General features: G+C 45.1%; 1 protein-coding gene across 3 annotated transcripts in view; it reads left to right on the top strand.

Moving 5' to 3' along the window:
• A2ML1 (alpha-2-macroglobulin like 1) overlaps positions 1 to 15530 on the top strand; it is a 55321-nt gene that overhangs the window by 8821 nt on the left and 30970 nt on the right. For all 3 annotated transcript variants that reach the window (XM_077953599.1, XM_015151034.3, XM_077953598.1), the window contains exons 4-12: positions 214 to 266; positions 5336 to 5356; positions 6184 to 6343; positions 6618 to 6702; positions 8105 to 8231; positions 8994 to 9108; positions 10109 to 10218; positions 12238 to 12405; positions 13687 to 13914. In XM_077953599.1, the coding sequence (XP_077809725.1) occupies positions 214 to 266; positions 5336 to 5356; positions 6184 to 6343; positions 6618 to 6702; positions 8105 to 8231; positions 8994 to 9108; positions 10109 to 10218; positions 12238 to 12405; positions 13687 to 13914 (1067 nt within the window). The remainder of the gene's footprint in view (positions 1 to 213; positions 267 to 5335; positions 5357 to 6183; positions 6344 to 6617; positions 6703 to 8104; positions 8232 to 8993; positions 9109 to 10108; positions 10219 to 12237; positions 12406 to 13686; positions 13915 to 15530) is intronic.

Genomic DNA, 15530 nt, shown 5'->3' with positions numbered 1-15530 from the left:
CTCTACAAAAATTAGCCGAGTGTGGTGGCGCCTGCCTGTGGTCCCAGCTACTCCGGAGGCTGGGGTGACCCCAGGAATTTGAGGCTGCAGTGAGCCATGGTTGTGCCACTGCACTCCAACCTGGGTGACAGAGTGAGACCCTGTTTCAAAAAAAAAAGGAAAATTCTGAGCCAGGAAACAGCCCCTTTGCTAACGATGCCTGTTCCCTTCCAGTGTATTTCCGCATTGTCACCATGGATAGCAACTTTGTTCCAGTGAATGACAAGGTGAGTTGGGAGGAGGAAAGGGAGTGGTGCAGACTGAGAGAATAGGGAAAAAGATGAGAGATTCTCTCCAAGGCGGAAGTCCTCTCAGCCTGGGTTTGGCAAGGCAAGGCCCTCTGGGTTGGAGACTGCTGTGTGTGTGGGACTGGAAGTGCTGGACTAGCCTCAGCAAGCTAGCCTAAATCAGCCTAGGAATAAGCAGAGGTAACCAGTTCTCAGCTTCAGTATCTACACATCAATCAGGTTCTTGAGAGATGGTTACTCTCCTTGTCATTTTATTTTATGTATTTGTTTATTTAGAGACAGAGTCTCACTCTGTGGCCCAGGCTGGAGTGCAGTGGCGTGACCTCAGCTCACTATAACCTCCGCGTCCTGGGTTCAAGCAATTCTCCTGCCTCAGCCTCCTGGGTAGCTGGGATTACAGGCACGCGCCACCACACCTGGCTAATTTTTGTATTTTTAGTAAAAACAGGGTTACACCATGTTGGCCAGGCTGGTCTCAAACTCCTGACCTCAAGTGTTCCACCCACCTCGGCCTCCCAAAGTGCTGGGATTACAGACAAGAGCTGTAGCTCAGCCTCCTTTCATTTTAAGAGTTTTCACAAACTTCAAGAGCTTCTCTTCAGGACTGAAAAAAGTTTTTTTTGTTTTGTTTTGTTTTTGTTTTTGTTTTTTAAGGCAAAAAGGAGAATGTCCGCTTCCCCTCTGTTTCTATGAGGCAAAATAATTTACAAAATAGGTAATTATCTTAAGGCAACATTAAATAAATATATGCCAAAGGTTAAAAGGTAGCAACATTTAGCGAATATTTCACTTTTCCTTGGACTCCCCATCCCTAGAATCATAAGTCTTTTAATAGGTTTGATCTCAAGTTGGAACACGTGTCATTTCTACATGCTTCTGAAATTCTTATCTCCCAGACACCCTGCTTTCTTTAGTAATGCCCTAACACGCTACTCTCTTTCCCAATATAGATTTCCTTTTAGTTCCTTCTTCCCATCACCTGTAGCTTTTCTTTTGTAGGAGTTCAGTATAATGTTGAGTACTTATTTCTTACTTTTTTTTTTTTTTTTTTTTAACATTTTAAGACAAGGTCTCATTCTGTCGCCTAGGCTGGAGTGCAGTGGCACAGTCATGGCTCCCTGCAGCTTTGACTCTGCCTCGGGTTCAAGTAATTTTCCCACCTCAGTCTCCCCAGTAGCTGGGACCACAGGTGTGCATTACCACACCTGGCTAATTATTTTATTTTTTGTAGAGATGGGGGTCTCACCTTGTTGCCTAGGCTGGTCTTGAATTCCTGGGCTCTCTCGCTTCAGTCTCCCAAAGTGTTGGGATTATAGGCCTGAGCCACCGCACCTGGTCTGAGTACTTATTTCTTAACAGACTGTTTTCTCTAGAGCTGCAACAAGGAAGTGCCGGGTTCAAAGTGTGGCCGGCAGCAGCACTATTTTAGACTCACTTACCCTCAGGGTTGATCTCATTCACTACCCCTGTTACGATATATTTCCTTTGCTCAAATGATGCGGGATTACTTCCAGGTGTTCTGATTTCCACAGTCAGGTTCTCTTTCTCTTGTAAAATTATTCCTTCCTCCCCGCTCTATTTCTCTAGCCAAGCCCTCCCTCCAAATTCAGTTGAAACACCGAGATTAACAAAAGGAATTTTACCAAGAAAGCTAGAATAAAAATTGTGTTTTTGTAACCACCCAATGGGTTCACCTTGCCTGCTGCTTAGACAGAGCCGATTTATCAAGACAGGGGAATTGCAATGAAGAAAGAGTAACTCACGCAGAGCCAGCTGTGCGGGAGACTGGAGTTTTATTGTTACTTACATCAGTCTCCCTGAGCATTTGGAAATCAGAGTTTTTAAAGATAATTTGGCAGGTAGGGGCTTGGGAAGTGGGGAGTGCTGATTGGTCAGGTTGGAGATGGAGTCATAGATGGTCAAAGTGAGGTTTTCTTGCTGTCTTCCTCCTCCCGGGCGGGATGGCAGAACTGGTTGAGCCAGATTACTGGTCTGGGTGATGTCAGCTGATCCAGAATGCAGGGTCTGAAAACATCTCAGGCACTGATTTTAGGTTTTACTATAGTGATACTATCCCCAGGAGCAATTTGAGGACGTTCAGACTCTTGGAGCCGAGGCTGCATGATCCCTAAACTGTAATTTCTAATCTTGTAGCTAATTTGTTAGTCCTGCAAAGACAGACTGGACCCCAGGCAAGAAGGGGGTCTTATTGGGAAAGGGCTGTTATCAATTTTGTTTCAGAGTCAAACCATGAACTGAATTCCTTCCCAAAGTTAGTTTGGCCTACACCCAGGAATCCACAAGGACAGCTTCAAAGTTGGAAGCAAGATGGAGTTGGTTAGGTCTGACTTCTTTCACTTTCATAATTTCCTCAGTTATAATTTTGCAAAGGCGGCTTCAGTTCCTCCCTTTGGGTTTTATAATACCTTAATCTTAAGGTGTGGGCTCTGAAGATGGGAAAAGCCTGTCGATTGCTCTGGCTTCTTCCTGCTGATGGGGGGTGTAGTGGGGGTACCTAAGGTGAGACGAGTGGAACGGCTTAGAAGCAAGATAGTGTCGGTTAAGTCTGATTCCTTTGACTGTCATAATTTCCTCAGTTTTAATTTTGCAAAGTCAGTTTCATTTACACAGCACAATATTTTATCCCCAAACAAGTAAAGTAAGCCTGATATTAACTAACCCTGTCTAACTTGATTGCTGTACTCAGTTATTCAGAAACTCCAGGCAACTTTCAGTCGAAAATGCTATTTTCCTTTTTTTTTTTTTTTTTTTTTTTTGAGACGGAGTTTCACTGTGTTGCCCAGGCTGGAGTGCAGTAGCGGGATCTCAGCTCACTGCAACCTCCACCTCCTGGGTTCAAAGGATTCTCCCGCCTCAGCCTCCCAAGTAGTTGGGTTTACAGGAACGTACCATCACATCTGGCTAATTTTGTATTTTTAGTAGAAATGTGGTTTTACCATGTTGGTCAGGCTGGTCTCAAACTCCTGACCTCACGTGATCTGCCCACCTCAGCCTCCCAAAGTGTTGGGATTACAGGCGTGAGCCACCATGACTGGTCTCAGAAATGCTACTTTCCTCGTGAAACACTTATTTTCTTCCAGAGCCTATTTCTGGCCAACTGATGTCTTTCCTGATTCTTTTTTTTTTTTTTTTTTTGAGACGGAGTCTCACGCTGTTGCCCAGGCTGGAGTGCAGTGGCGCGATCTCGGCTCACTGCAAGCTCCGCCTCCTGGGTTCACGCCATTCTCCTGCCTCAGCCTCCTGAGTAGCTAGGACTACAGGCGCCCGCCACCGCGCCCGGCTAATTTTTTGTATTTTTAGTAGAGACGGGGTTTCACTGTGGTCTCGATCTCCTGACCTTGTGATCCGCCCGCCTCGGCCTCCCAAAGTGCTGGGATTACAGGCTTGAGCCACCGCGCCCGGCCTTTCCTTATTCTTGATCCCCTGTGTGAGAAAAGTACTTTGTTATCTAAGTGTTTTTTGTTGTTGTTTTGTCTTTTGTGTTTGAGTCACTTTGTCGCCCAGGCTGGTGTGCAGTGGCATGATCTTGGTTCAAGCAACCTCCACTATCTGGATTCAAGTGATTCTCCTGCCTCAGCCTCCGGAGTAGCTGGAGTTACAGGTGTGTGGCACCATGTCCAGCTAATTTTTGTATTTTTAGTAGAGATGGGTTTTCACCATGTTGGCCAGGCTGGTCTTGAACTCCTGACCTCAGGTGATCCACCCTCCTCAGCCTCCCAAAGTGCTGGGATTACAGGTGTGAGCCACAGTGCCTGGCCTAAAGAAGTGTTTTTGTTTGTTTGTTTGTTTGTTTTGTTTTGACTTTATGGAAATCTATAAGAATCTTAGTGATATTCTCCTCCTGATGTTTATATAGCCCAGGTTTGTGAAGTCCTAGTTCATTTTGATCCTTATATCTCCTTATTTTTTGACTTTTTTTTTTTTTTTGAAGAATTGCCATTATCCCTAATATCAAGGCTGATAATTGTATTTAGTGGTTCAGCTTCTTCACTGGTTGGCATCACATGGTACTTGGCCCAAGAATAAAAAAATCAAGCACTGTCTTGATTTCATTCTCTTCTTTCCAAGTTAGATCCTAACTGGTCTTCTCTTTTGAATACCTTTGCACTCTCTCTGAGTCCCTCTCCTGCTATTCACTAAATTCCAGCTTTCAATCTCACGCATCTTTTTAGCAACTACTGTCTTGAGGAAACTGATACGTGATTCTCCAATGGAACTATTACAAACAATTTTAAAAATAATTATTTGCATTGCTTGAAAGTAAGGTTCCTGGGCTGGGCACAGTGGCTCAACCTGTAATCCCAGCACTTTGGGAGGCCAAGGCAGGCAGATCGCCTGAGGTCAGGAGTTCGAGACCAGCCTGGCCAACATGGTGAAACCCCGTCTCTACTAAAAAAAGTACAAAAATTAGCCAGGTGTGGTGGTGGGCACCTGTAATCCCAGCTACTCAGGAGGCTGAGGCAGGAGAATCCTTTGAACCCGGGAGGCAGAGCTTGCAGTGAGCCGAGATCGCGCCACTGCACTCCAGCCTGGGTGTCACAGCAAGACTCCATCTCAAAAAAAAAAAAAAAAGGAAAGAAAGAAAGAAAAGAAAGTAAGGTTCCTGCCCACATGCATTTAGATGGTAAAGGAAGAGGCCAGGAGATGGTTGGCTACCAAGAAAAGGTTTAAACATTGGGGAACCCACTGGTGCTAATACTTCTTTTAGGCATGTTTTTTGTGCAAGAGCTCAGTCACAGGGCACTGAGACTGGTCTGATGCTCCAGTTCCTCAGATCTTTGGAGACTGGCAATTCCTTTGAGATTCCTGCCCCCACTCTTCCCCTTCTTCTGCCTTGTTTCCCTCCCGAGAAGTCTGTGCCCCCATTGTTATTCTTTTCAGGGCACAAAAGAGCCATTTAGAAAGGAAGAAATGAAGAAATGGGCAAGAGGGAAATGAAGAATTCTTTGTGAACTTTTGCTTTCAGCAAACTTACTCTTACTGCTGTCACCCTTCTTTAACCCGCATTATCTCGTTTTCCTTTTCAGTACTCCATGGTGGAACTACAGGTAAGTGGAAGTTTCTTTCTCTTCTCTGTCAGTTGTGGAAGAGGAAGAATGAGAATTTGGTGGTAAACCTTGAAGACAGAAGCAACTCTGAGATCTTGGCCCAGAGCCCCATGACTGCCCAGCACCGAGCACCCACATCCACCTAAGTTGTGCCTGTTCTCTCGCCTCTACCCTCCTGGTCTCTCACAACTACATTTCAGTAGACAAGAACACCAGCCTCTGTAATGACTACACCGCTCTCTCATTCCCCTAACTTCTCTGTGCCCAGCCAACTTAACCAGGCTTGGTTCTGTACTCCCCTTAGTCTAAGGTAACAGCCCTTGCCATAGGCATTCTCAATAGGTACATGATAACATAAACACCTGGGAGAAGTGTTTTAAAGGAAAGGATCTAGAGGGTGATTTCTCCACAATATCGCCTCCATTTTTCCATTCAATCACCCATTTTTTAGGTATCTTACAATCAATTTCCTCAGCCTTGTCCCCTAATAGGGACCAGAAACAGAGTAAACATTCTTTGTAAATGACATCCCGGGTCCTACTTTCTAAAACTGGAGATAACACTTCAGAGGACTCAGTGTGATCATTAAAATCTACAAAATTTCCTCCCAAATGGGGGCTGGATCTATAGAATAGAAGTATTTACCTCATTCAGTCATAAAGAAAGTTATAAATAACATAGGGAGCTACTCTTCCTGGACACAGATCACAGGGGTCTTGAACAATGGGTGGGGTTCTTTACCTGCCTTTTGCTTCTTTACCTGCGTTTTGCAGGGTAGAGTGGGAAGTGAACAGGTAGGCACATCATGCAGTTTCTCTGTTGGACAGGATCCAAACAGCAACAGGATTGCACAGTGGCTGGAAGTGGCACCTGAGCAAGGCATTGTAGACCTGTCCTTCCAACTGGCACCAGAGGCAATGCTGGGCACCTACACTGTGGCAGTGGCTGAGGGCAAGACCTTTGGCACTTTCAGTGTGGAGGAATATGGTAGGTGGGGGAATGGACAAGCCAAAGTACTGGGTATAATCTCATCTTAAAATCAGCAAAGGTAGAGTAAAATCTACTCTGGGAAAGGATTATGTATTCATTTTTGAATCAATGCTAAACCAGCTAATGACTTCAGGAGAATTCTACCTAAATAATGCCTCCTTCATTAGATCCGTTAATTTAATTTTCACTGTGTTTATACCCCTCTGCTCACTGCCTATCTGACTGCGTCCTCCTCCAATTCTTTTTCCATTTCTCCTTTTACTCTCTTCAGTGCTGCCGAAGTTTAAGGTGGAAGTGGTGGAACCCAAGGAGTTATCAACGGTGCAGGAATCTTTCTTAGTAAAAATTTGTTGTAGGTAAGAGCAGAAGCTTGAGATCTGGTGGAGATTAAAGATGCATCAAGAGATATGATGAGGGAATTACATGGGGAAAGGGATTATAGGGGGGCCAAAACTTGGGGTATTTTGTGTAATTCAGAGTCATGACTTATCCCAGAACCTTTTTTTTTTTGAGACAGAGTTTTGCTCTTGTCGTCCAGGCTGGAGTACAATCGTGTGATCTCCTCTCACTGCAACCTCCGCCTCCCGGGTTCAAGCGATTCTCCTGCCTCAGCCTCTTGAGTAGGTGGGATTACAGGCACACGCCACCATGCCTGGCTAATGTTAGAATTTTTAGTAGAGACGGGGTTTTGCTATGTTGGCCAGGCTGGTCTTGAACTCCTGACCTCAGGTGATCCACCCGCCGCGGCCTCCGAAAGTGCTAGGATTACAGGCGTGAGCCACCGCGCCCCGCCAATAACGTATTTTATAGTTGTGTTTCTGCTCTTTTTTTCCCACTGCTCACTCAGACAGTATTGATTTGGTCTTTACAAGACACAATATTGAATCCCATAGATAAATAGGGATCAGGAGAAAGAAAGATACTGTTTTCATTCTTTTTTTTTTTTTTTTTTTTGAGACGGAGTCTCGCTCTGTCGCCCAGGCTGGAGTGCAGTGGCGCGATCTCGGCTCACTGCAAGCTCCGCCTCCCGGGTTCACGCCATTCTCCTGCCTCAGCCTCCCGAGTAGCTGGGACTACAGGCGCCCACAACCGCGCCCGGCTAATTTTTTGTATTTTTAGTAGAGACGGGGTTTCACCGTGGTCTCGATCTCCTGACCTTGTGATCCGCCCGCCTCGGCCTCCCAAAGTGCTGGGATTACAGGCGTGAGCCACTGCGCCCGGCCGTGTTTTCATTCTTAAGATGGTGCTAATTGTGGAGTGGATCTACTCTAAGACTGAGTAAAGTAGGGAAGGAAAAGAGGGCTAGAAAAGGTAGGATTATCAGAGCTTGCTTGCTTTCTTTTTTTTTTTTTTTTGAGACAGAGTCTCATTCTGTCACCCAGGCTGGAGTGCAGTGGGGCGATCTCGGCTCACTGCAACCTCCATTTCCTGGGTTCAAGCGATTCTCCTGCCTCATCTTCCTGGAGAAGCTGGAATTACAGGTGTGAGCCACCATGCCCAGCAAATTTTTGTATTTTTAGTAGAGACAGGGTCTTGCCGTGTTGCCTAGGCTGGTCTTGAACTCCTGGCCTCAAGTTATCCACCTGCCTCGGCCTCCCAAAGTTTTGGGATTACAGGCATGAGCCACCACACTGGCCTGGACTGTCAGAGCTTTCTTTCAGAGGCTGGAGTGTGAGAAGAGAGAAGTGGTGTTCGGAGGAAGAGCCGGATCTCGAGTGGAATTTCCCAACTCTGACCCCTCATGCTTTTCTTGGTTAGGTACACCTATGGAAAGCCCATGCTAGGGGCAGTGCAGGTATCTGTGTGTCAGAAGGCACATACTTACTGGTATCGACAGGTGGAACGGGAACAGCTACCTGACAAATGCAGGAACTTCTCTGGACAGGTGAGTAAATGACAGGTAAAAAAGGAACATATCGGCCGGGTGTGATGGCTCAAGCCTGTCCTCCCGGCACTTTGGGAGGCAGAGGCAGGCGGATCACGAGGTCAGGAGTTTGAGACCAGCCTGACCAATATGGTGAAACCCCATCTCTACTAAAAATTCAAAAAATTAGCTGGGCATGGTGGCATGCGCCTGTAATCTCAGCTACTCGGAGGCTGAGAGAGGAGAATCGCTTGAACCTGGGAGGCGGAGGTTGCAATGAGCTGAGATGGCGCCACTGCACTCCAGCCTGGGTGACAAAGCGAGACTCTGCCCCTCCCACCCCCTCCCCCAAAAAAAGAACCTATCCACATGTCCTAAAGAGTAAGAAGGCAACAATCTAGAAAAGTGGTAAACAGCCCAAAGTAGAAATCATTTCCCAGAATTATTATCCCAGTTCCAAAGAACAAAGCAGCGATCTTTATCCTCAACAGGGAGTCTTTTAGAGTCTTCCTTGGAACCAAGAAATTTACCTAAACCCCTGTAAGACACAATTTTCCAGTTTTGAAGTCATTTCTTTTTCCCTTTCCCAAATCTTGAAGCTTCAAAGTCATTTCATGATTATCTATGTGCAAGTGTGTAGTTCATGTTGGAGGAGAGTTTTTCTATATTAGAAACTAAAGTGTGGAGATGAGAAATTATTTCCTTCTACAGAACGTTATAAAATGGACGTAGAGATTATATTCCTCATCTGCTCTCTATCTCTGTCTCTGATCGCCTCACTAGACTGACAAAACAGGATGCTTCTCAGCACCTGTGGACATGGCCACCTTTGACCTTATTGGATATGCGTACAACCATCAAATCAACATTGTGGCTACTGTTGTGGAGGAAGGGACAGGTAAGTAGGGTACTCCTTGGCTCATTAAGAAAAGTGAAAGAGGCTGGGCGTGGTGGCTCAAGCCTGTAATCCCAGCACTTTGGGAGGCCGAGGTGGGCAGATCACAAGGTCAGGAGTTCAAGACCAGCTTGGCCAATACGGTGAAACCCCATTCCCTAATAAAAATACAAAAATTAGGCTGGGCGCGGTGGCTCAAGCCTGTAATCCCAGCACTTTGGGAGGCCGAGACGGCCGGATCACTAGGTCAGGAGATCGAGACCATCTTGGCTAACACGGTGAAACCCCGTCTCTATTAAAAAATACAAAAAACTAGCCGGGCGTGGTGGTGGGCGCCTGTAGTCCCAGCTACTCCGGAGGCTGAGGCAGGAGAATGGCGTGAACCTGTGAGGTGGAGCTTGCAGTGAGCTGAGATCCGGCTACTGCACTCCAGCCTGGGCGACAGAGCGAGACTCCATCTCAAAACAAACAAACAAACAAACAAACAAAAAAACAAAAACAAAACAAAAAAACCCCAAAATTAGCCAGAAGTGGTGGCGGACACCTGTAGTCCCAGCTACTCAGGAGGCTGAGGCAGGAGAATCACTTGAACCCAGGAGGCAGAGGTTGTAGTGAGTTGAGATCAGGCCACTGCACTCCAGCCTAGGAGACAGAGCGAGACTGTCTCAAAAAAAAAAGAAAAGAAAAGAAAAGCGAAATAAAAAGGGCTGGTCCCAGGGACAGATAATTACTCCAAGGATACAAGACCTCCCCTCTTGAGTGTTTGGGTGGTATCTTGTTCCTGGTTCCCAGTCAAGGGGAAATGCCAGATCCCATGTTGCCGTCTATAAGAAATACTACATACTTCTCCAAAAGACTGGGGAGGCGAAGTTGGTTTGGATCTTTGGCCAGAAATACATTCAACTTCATCCCTCTGCCGCCATTCTCTCAGAGACTTGACATTAAACACAAAGATGAGACTATCAGGTGCCTAGATCTTTATACGTCTGGTTTCCCTCTGCAGGCGTGGAGGCCAATGCCACTCAGAATATCTACATTTCTCCACAAATGGGATCAATGATCTTTGAAGACACCAGCAATTTTTACCATCCCAATTTCCCCTTCAGTGGGAAGGTATGTTAAAACTTTTCTCTACAGAGACAAAAAAAAATGCGTAACCATCTACCTTACCTCCTTCCTGCAGCTATAGCCACATAGCTAACTTAGCGCTGTTCCAAGTACTTTACGCGTATTCACTTTAATCTTTACAATAATGCAATGAGGCAGACACTATATTGGCCCCATTTTATGGGTAACGAGACAGGTAACAGAGGCTAAGTGATTTTTCCAAGGTTATCAGCAAATAGGTGGGAACTATGACCAAATCCAGGAAGCCTGCCTCCGGGGTATACACTCTCCACTCCCTGTGCTGTGCTGCCCCTAATCCCATAGGAGAAGCACCTTGAATATTAATGCCAGTTTAGGGGTCTTTCTAATGCCAGGGGCTGATCTTCTAATGTCTAAATCTTTGTATTAAGAGCTGCAGGGTTTCTAGAGAAATCGTCCAGCCTGGTCTCCTGCATCTCGGCAAGGTTAATATGAAATTTTCCTTGACAGCCATGTATAGCTCTTTAAGCAGTTTTCTTTTTCTTTCTGGTTTTTTTTTTTTTTTGGTTTTGTTTTATTTTTGTTTTGAGATAGAGTTTCGCTCTTGTTGCCCAGGCTGGAGGTGCAATGGCGTGATCTCTGTTCACCGCAACCTCCACATCCCAGGTTCAAGCGATTCTCCAGCCTCAGCCTCCCAAGTAGCTGGGATTACAGGCACGTAATTTTGTATTTTAGTAGAGATGGGGTTTCTCCATGTTGGTCAGGCTGGTCTTGAACTCCCAGCCTCAGGTGATCTGCCTACCTGGGCCTCTCAAAGTGCTGGGATTACAGGAGTGAGCCACTGTGTCCGATCAGCAATTTTCTTTAGAGATTTTTAAATTCCTGGCAGGGTGTGGTGGCTCACGTCTGTAGTCCTAGCACTTTGGGAGGCTGAGGTGGGCAGATCACTTGAGGCCAAGAGTTCAAGACCAGCCTGGCCAACATGGCGAAACCCTGTCTCTACCAAAAATACAAAAATTAGCCAGGCATGGTGGCGCATGTCTGTAATCCCAGCTACTTGGGAATCTGAGGTACGAGAGTTGCTTGAACCCAGGAGGCAGAGGGTGCAGTGAGCTAAGATCATGCCACTGCACTCCAGCCTGGGCGACAGAGTGAGACTGTCTCAAAAAAAAAAAGAAGATAAATAAATAATTAAATTTTCTTTGTTAGTGTTTTCTTTCTGATATCTAACTGAATTTCCCCCTCATTCAGCTTATCTTTCTTTACTTCCTGTACAACTGGTCCACACAGTAATATTGCACATATAGAGATGCATTTATTCCTCAGTTATCATTTCTCCAGACCAAGGATGGGTGCAAATTATTTCTAGAGCCTAAGGATTACACAATTTGGGAGGGTAGGGGATTCTCTTTAAGAAAAAGAAAGCAAAATAGGCTGGGCGCAATGGCTCATGCCTGTAATCCCAGCACTTTGGGAGGCCGAGGTGGGTGGATCACGAGCTGGCCAACATGGTGAAACCCTGTCTCTACTAAAACTACAAAAATTAGCTGGGTGTGGTGGTGCATGCCTGTAGTTCCAACTACTTGGGAGGCTGATGCAGGAGAATTGCTTGAACCCGGGAGGTAGAGGTTGCAGTGAGCCGAGATCGTCCCACTGCACTCCAGCCTTGGTGACAGAGGGAGACTCCATCTCAAAAAAAGAAAGGAAGGAAGGAGAGAAAAAACAAACCAAAAACAGTGTGCAGAAAGTTTGAAGGAGCCTGTGCAAACGAAGAGCCCTGAAGTTTCATTAGCCACCGGGCAAATCTAGCTCTGCCCTGGGCTGTTACTTCTGTTTGTTTTTCACTTCTTCACAGATCCTAGTTCAAAAGCTAGAATCACATTTATCTTTTTCAGGACTCTTCCCTGAAATGTATTCTTAGAAATTCTGTTACTACTTTTAGTGCCAAAACCGCAATTAGTTTGCACCAACCTAATATTCCACTTCACTTCATACTCAAGTTTACTCCAAACGTAATTCTAATCCCTAATGACGTTTGTCCTTCAGATAAGAGTTAGGGGCCATGATGACTCCCTCCTCAAGAACCATCCAGTGTTTCTGGTGATTTATGGCATGAACGGAACCTTCAACCAGACCCTGGTTACTGACAACAATGGCCTGGCTCCCTTTACGGTGGATACATCCAGTTGGAATGGGGCAGATGTTTCTCTGGAGGTAAGCATGGATGGAGGACCAGCTTCCTAGAAAGTAAGGCTTCCCTGAAGGAAAACTTCAGAATTTTCCTGTTTCCTATCCTCCTCTCTGCTTGGAATTACATCTCTCTCACTGACAAGTCCTGCTCCCCCGTTGACAACAAGTTTTCCTTAGATTCTTTCTGTTTTTAATATCAATCAGATAAATAGTCCTTACTGAGATGAAAACTACTATTTCTATTATTACATCTTTTAACTTACCCCCATCTCTATCTGATCCTATCTATATATGAAGTTAGAGTAGGGAGGAAAAGGTGACTCAGTCATTCTCTTTCTTTTTCCCCTTCCCTTCCCCTCATTACTTAATAAAAACAGCAAACAAGAGAACTCTAGATTCTAGATAACTTATAGGTATTAATTATGAACTGCCGCAACAATGCTTCTTATCAAACAGCTAAAAACTTCAGTATCATGCAACACAAAGCATTCACTGCTTGTGCATCTGGGGCATTCAGCCAGGCAGCTCTGCTGATTTCGATTTCCAGACCTGTCTGCAGATCGGCTGGCCGTAGGCTGGTGTTCCACATACCTCTCATGCAGGAGCCAGCTAGCTCGGGTATATTCTTATGGCAGTGATGAGGTGCAAGTGCAAAAGCTGATGTTCAGGGCTTTTTCAAACCTGTATACATTGCATATGTTAACATCCCATTCCCAACAAATCACACAGTGGACCCACAGTCAGACTAGGAGGGTACTGGAAGACTACAGGCTAACGGATGTTGATCTTGAAGGGTGCAGGGTATGTGTGAGGAATTGGAGCCATTAATGAGATCGTTCAACCACAGGACTTAAGTAAACATATACTAGTTGCCTTGTGGCTAATTTGACTCTTTCTTTACTCTAGGCATCACTCAATTACTCAAAAATAGTTATTTTTCAATCTTAGTATCTTCTGTACCTAGTTTTCTTATCCCTGAAATACAATCTTTGATTTCTATATAATCTAAGTCATGTTCATCTATCCCAGGAGTATCTGTGAAGATACATCACCCACAATTTCCCCTCACTTAGTAACTATAATTCAGCCGTTCTTTCACTCTCCTACATACCAAAATATTGCTGCACACTACTACGTTTATAGATTCTTTATCCATCCTTGGCTGGACTGCTAAGGAAATACCCACATGCCATTCTCGGGCAGTGAAGATTTAAGAGAAAGCGCTCTATTTGAAAACCGTAACAAGTCCATGGAGTTTCTATGGTTGGGGTGCATGCTAAAATTCTCTCTCTCTTTCACTCTCAGGGAAAGTTTCAAATGGAAGACTTAGTATATAATCCGGAACAAGTGCCACGTTACTACCAAAATGCCTACCTGCACCTGCGACCCTTCTACAACACAACCCACAGCTTCCTTGGCATCCACCGGCTCAACGGCCCCTTGAAATGTGGCCAGCCCCAGGAAGTGCTGGTGGATTATTACATCGACCCAGCTGATGCAAGCCCTGACCAAGAGATCAGCTTCTCCTACTATGTGAGGCCAGGAAACGGGGATGGGTGAAAGTATGCTGGGAAGGAAGGAGAATGAGAAGAGCCAGCCAGAGAGGGTACCTAGGCTGTCTGAATTGCAGATGCACATCTAATTAAAAACAATTTTAAAGCCACACTAAAAAAGTTAAAGAACAGTTGACATTAATTTTAAATATATTTTTTATTTAACCTATTATATCCAAAATATTAACATTTTAACATGAAAGCCATATAAAAAGTTTTAATAGATATTTTACATTCTTGTTTCAACTGAGTCTTTGAAACTCGGTATGTGTTTTACACTTAAAGCGTATCTCAGTTTGGACTGAGCACATTTCAAGTATTTAATATTCCCATGTGAGATATGAGATACTGTATGGCCCAGTATAGGTGTAAGAGATGGAAAGCATTGGGGGGAAAAAAGAGACTCTGAGCAGGAACACAGGAAAATTGTGTGGGAAAATAAAATGAGGAATTACCTGAGAAAATAGTGCTGGCCAGGACAAAAAAAAAAAAAAAAAAGTGGGTAGTTGGGAGGGAGCGTGGGGAGGGCATGGGACTCAGGATACTTTTTTTTTTTTTTTTTAAATTTATGTGAGACAGGGTTTCACCATGTTAGCCAGGCTGGTCTTGAACTCCTGACCTCAGGTGATCCACCCACCGTGACCTCCCAAAGTGCTGGGACTACAGGAGTGAGCCACCGCGCCCAGCCAGGATACATTTCATTCTGTGTTCCATTGGTCAATATTATCAAATAGATGATATGGGGTTAAAATTCACATCAATAGCAGCCTCATTGCGGAAATAAAATCATAACTTGGTAGCCTGAAAGCAGTGTATAAGGATAAGCAGCTTTCCTGGTCACCTTGGTGACAGTCAGGAAGTAGAATGGAAACCTCAGGTTTGATGGCTTGGAGCCTCTTTGTTCCCTTATGCTCCTCTCAGTCAATGAGAGACTTTCTCTCCTCTGGATCATTGCAGCAGCTTCTGTGGTTTCAGTGTCGTCATTAAGTGGAAAAAAAAAAATCATCCTAATACAACGAAAAGAGAAAAGATAGGTGGAAAATAACAAGTCCAGGTGATAATGTGGGCTCTGTCTTCAGGACCGAAGTGTGGGGAGGTGTAGGAGAAAAGTGAAGTTAGGGCGAATGGCTAATGCCGGGCAGGCATCCGAGGAACCGACCACGGAGCCCTGCAGGAGCGTGAGATGAGAGGCTGCTTACAAACAAGATCACTGAGTTCTGTTTCAAGTGAGAGTGGACAGGAACGGGGAGTTAGGAGAGGAGATTTCCCCTCTAGAGGGTTCAATGTCAGAAGGGCTCAGGGTAGTTTAGGATGAAATTATTTCCACTGAATTTTAAATTGAGCTGTAATTAAAAAACACTTATGAGGATAGATTTTCGCTGACTTTATGTTACAAGGATTATAAGAAAATAAAATTTGGAGATCTTCAAGAAATGGCAGACAGCTATCTATGGTGTGGAACAATTTCTATGCTGTCAGACTCCTCCCATCCACCTGCGTGGTTCTCAGCCAGGCCTCCGACTGCAGCAGGAGCCACCAGGACCCGCTGGCAGCACCCTGCATTTGTCAAGCTAGTGGATGCTGGGTGGGGAATTG

The sequence above is a fragment of the Macaca mulatta genome, chromosome 11, assembly GCF_049350105.2.
Source record: "Macaca mulatta isolate MMU2019108-1 chromosome 11, T2T-MMU8v2.0, whole genome shotgun sequence".
Lineage (NCBI taxonomy): Eukaryota > Metazoa > Chordata > Mammalia > Primates > Cercopithecidae > Macaca > Macaca mulatta.
Note: the sequence above shows the minus strand (reverse complement) of the source record. Positions and strands in the feature narration are given on the sequence as shown.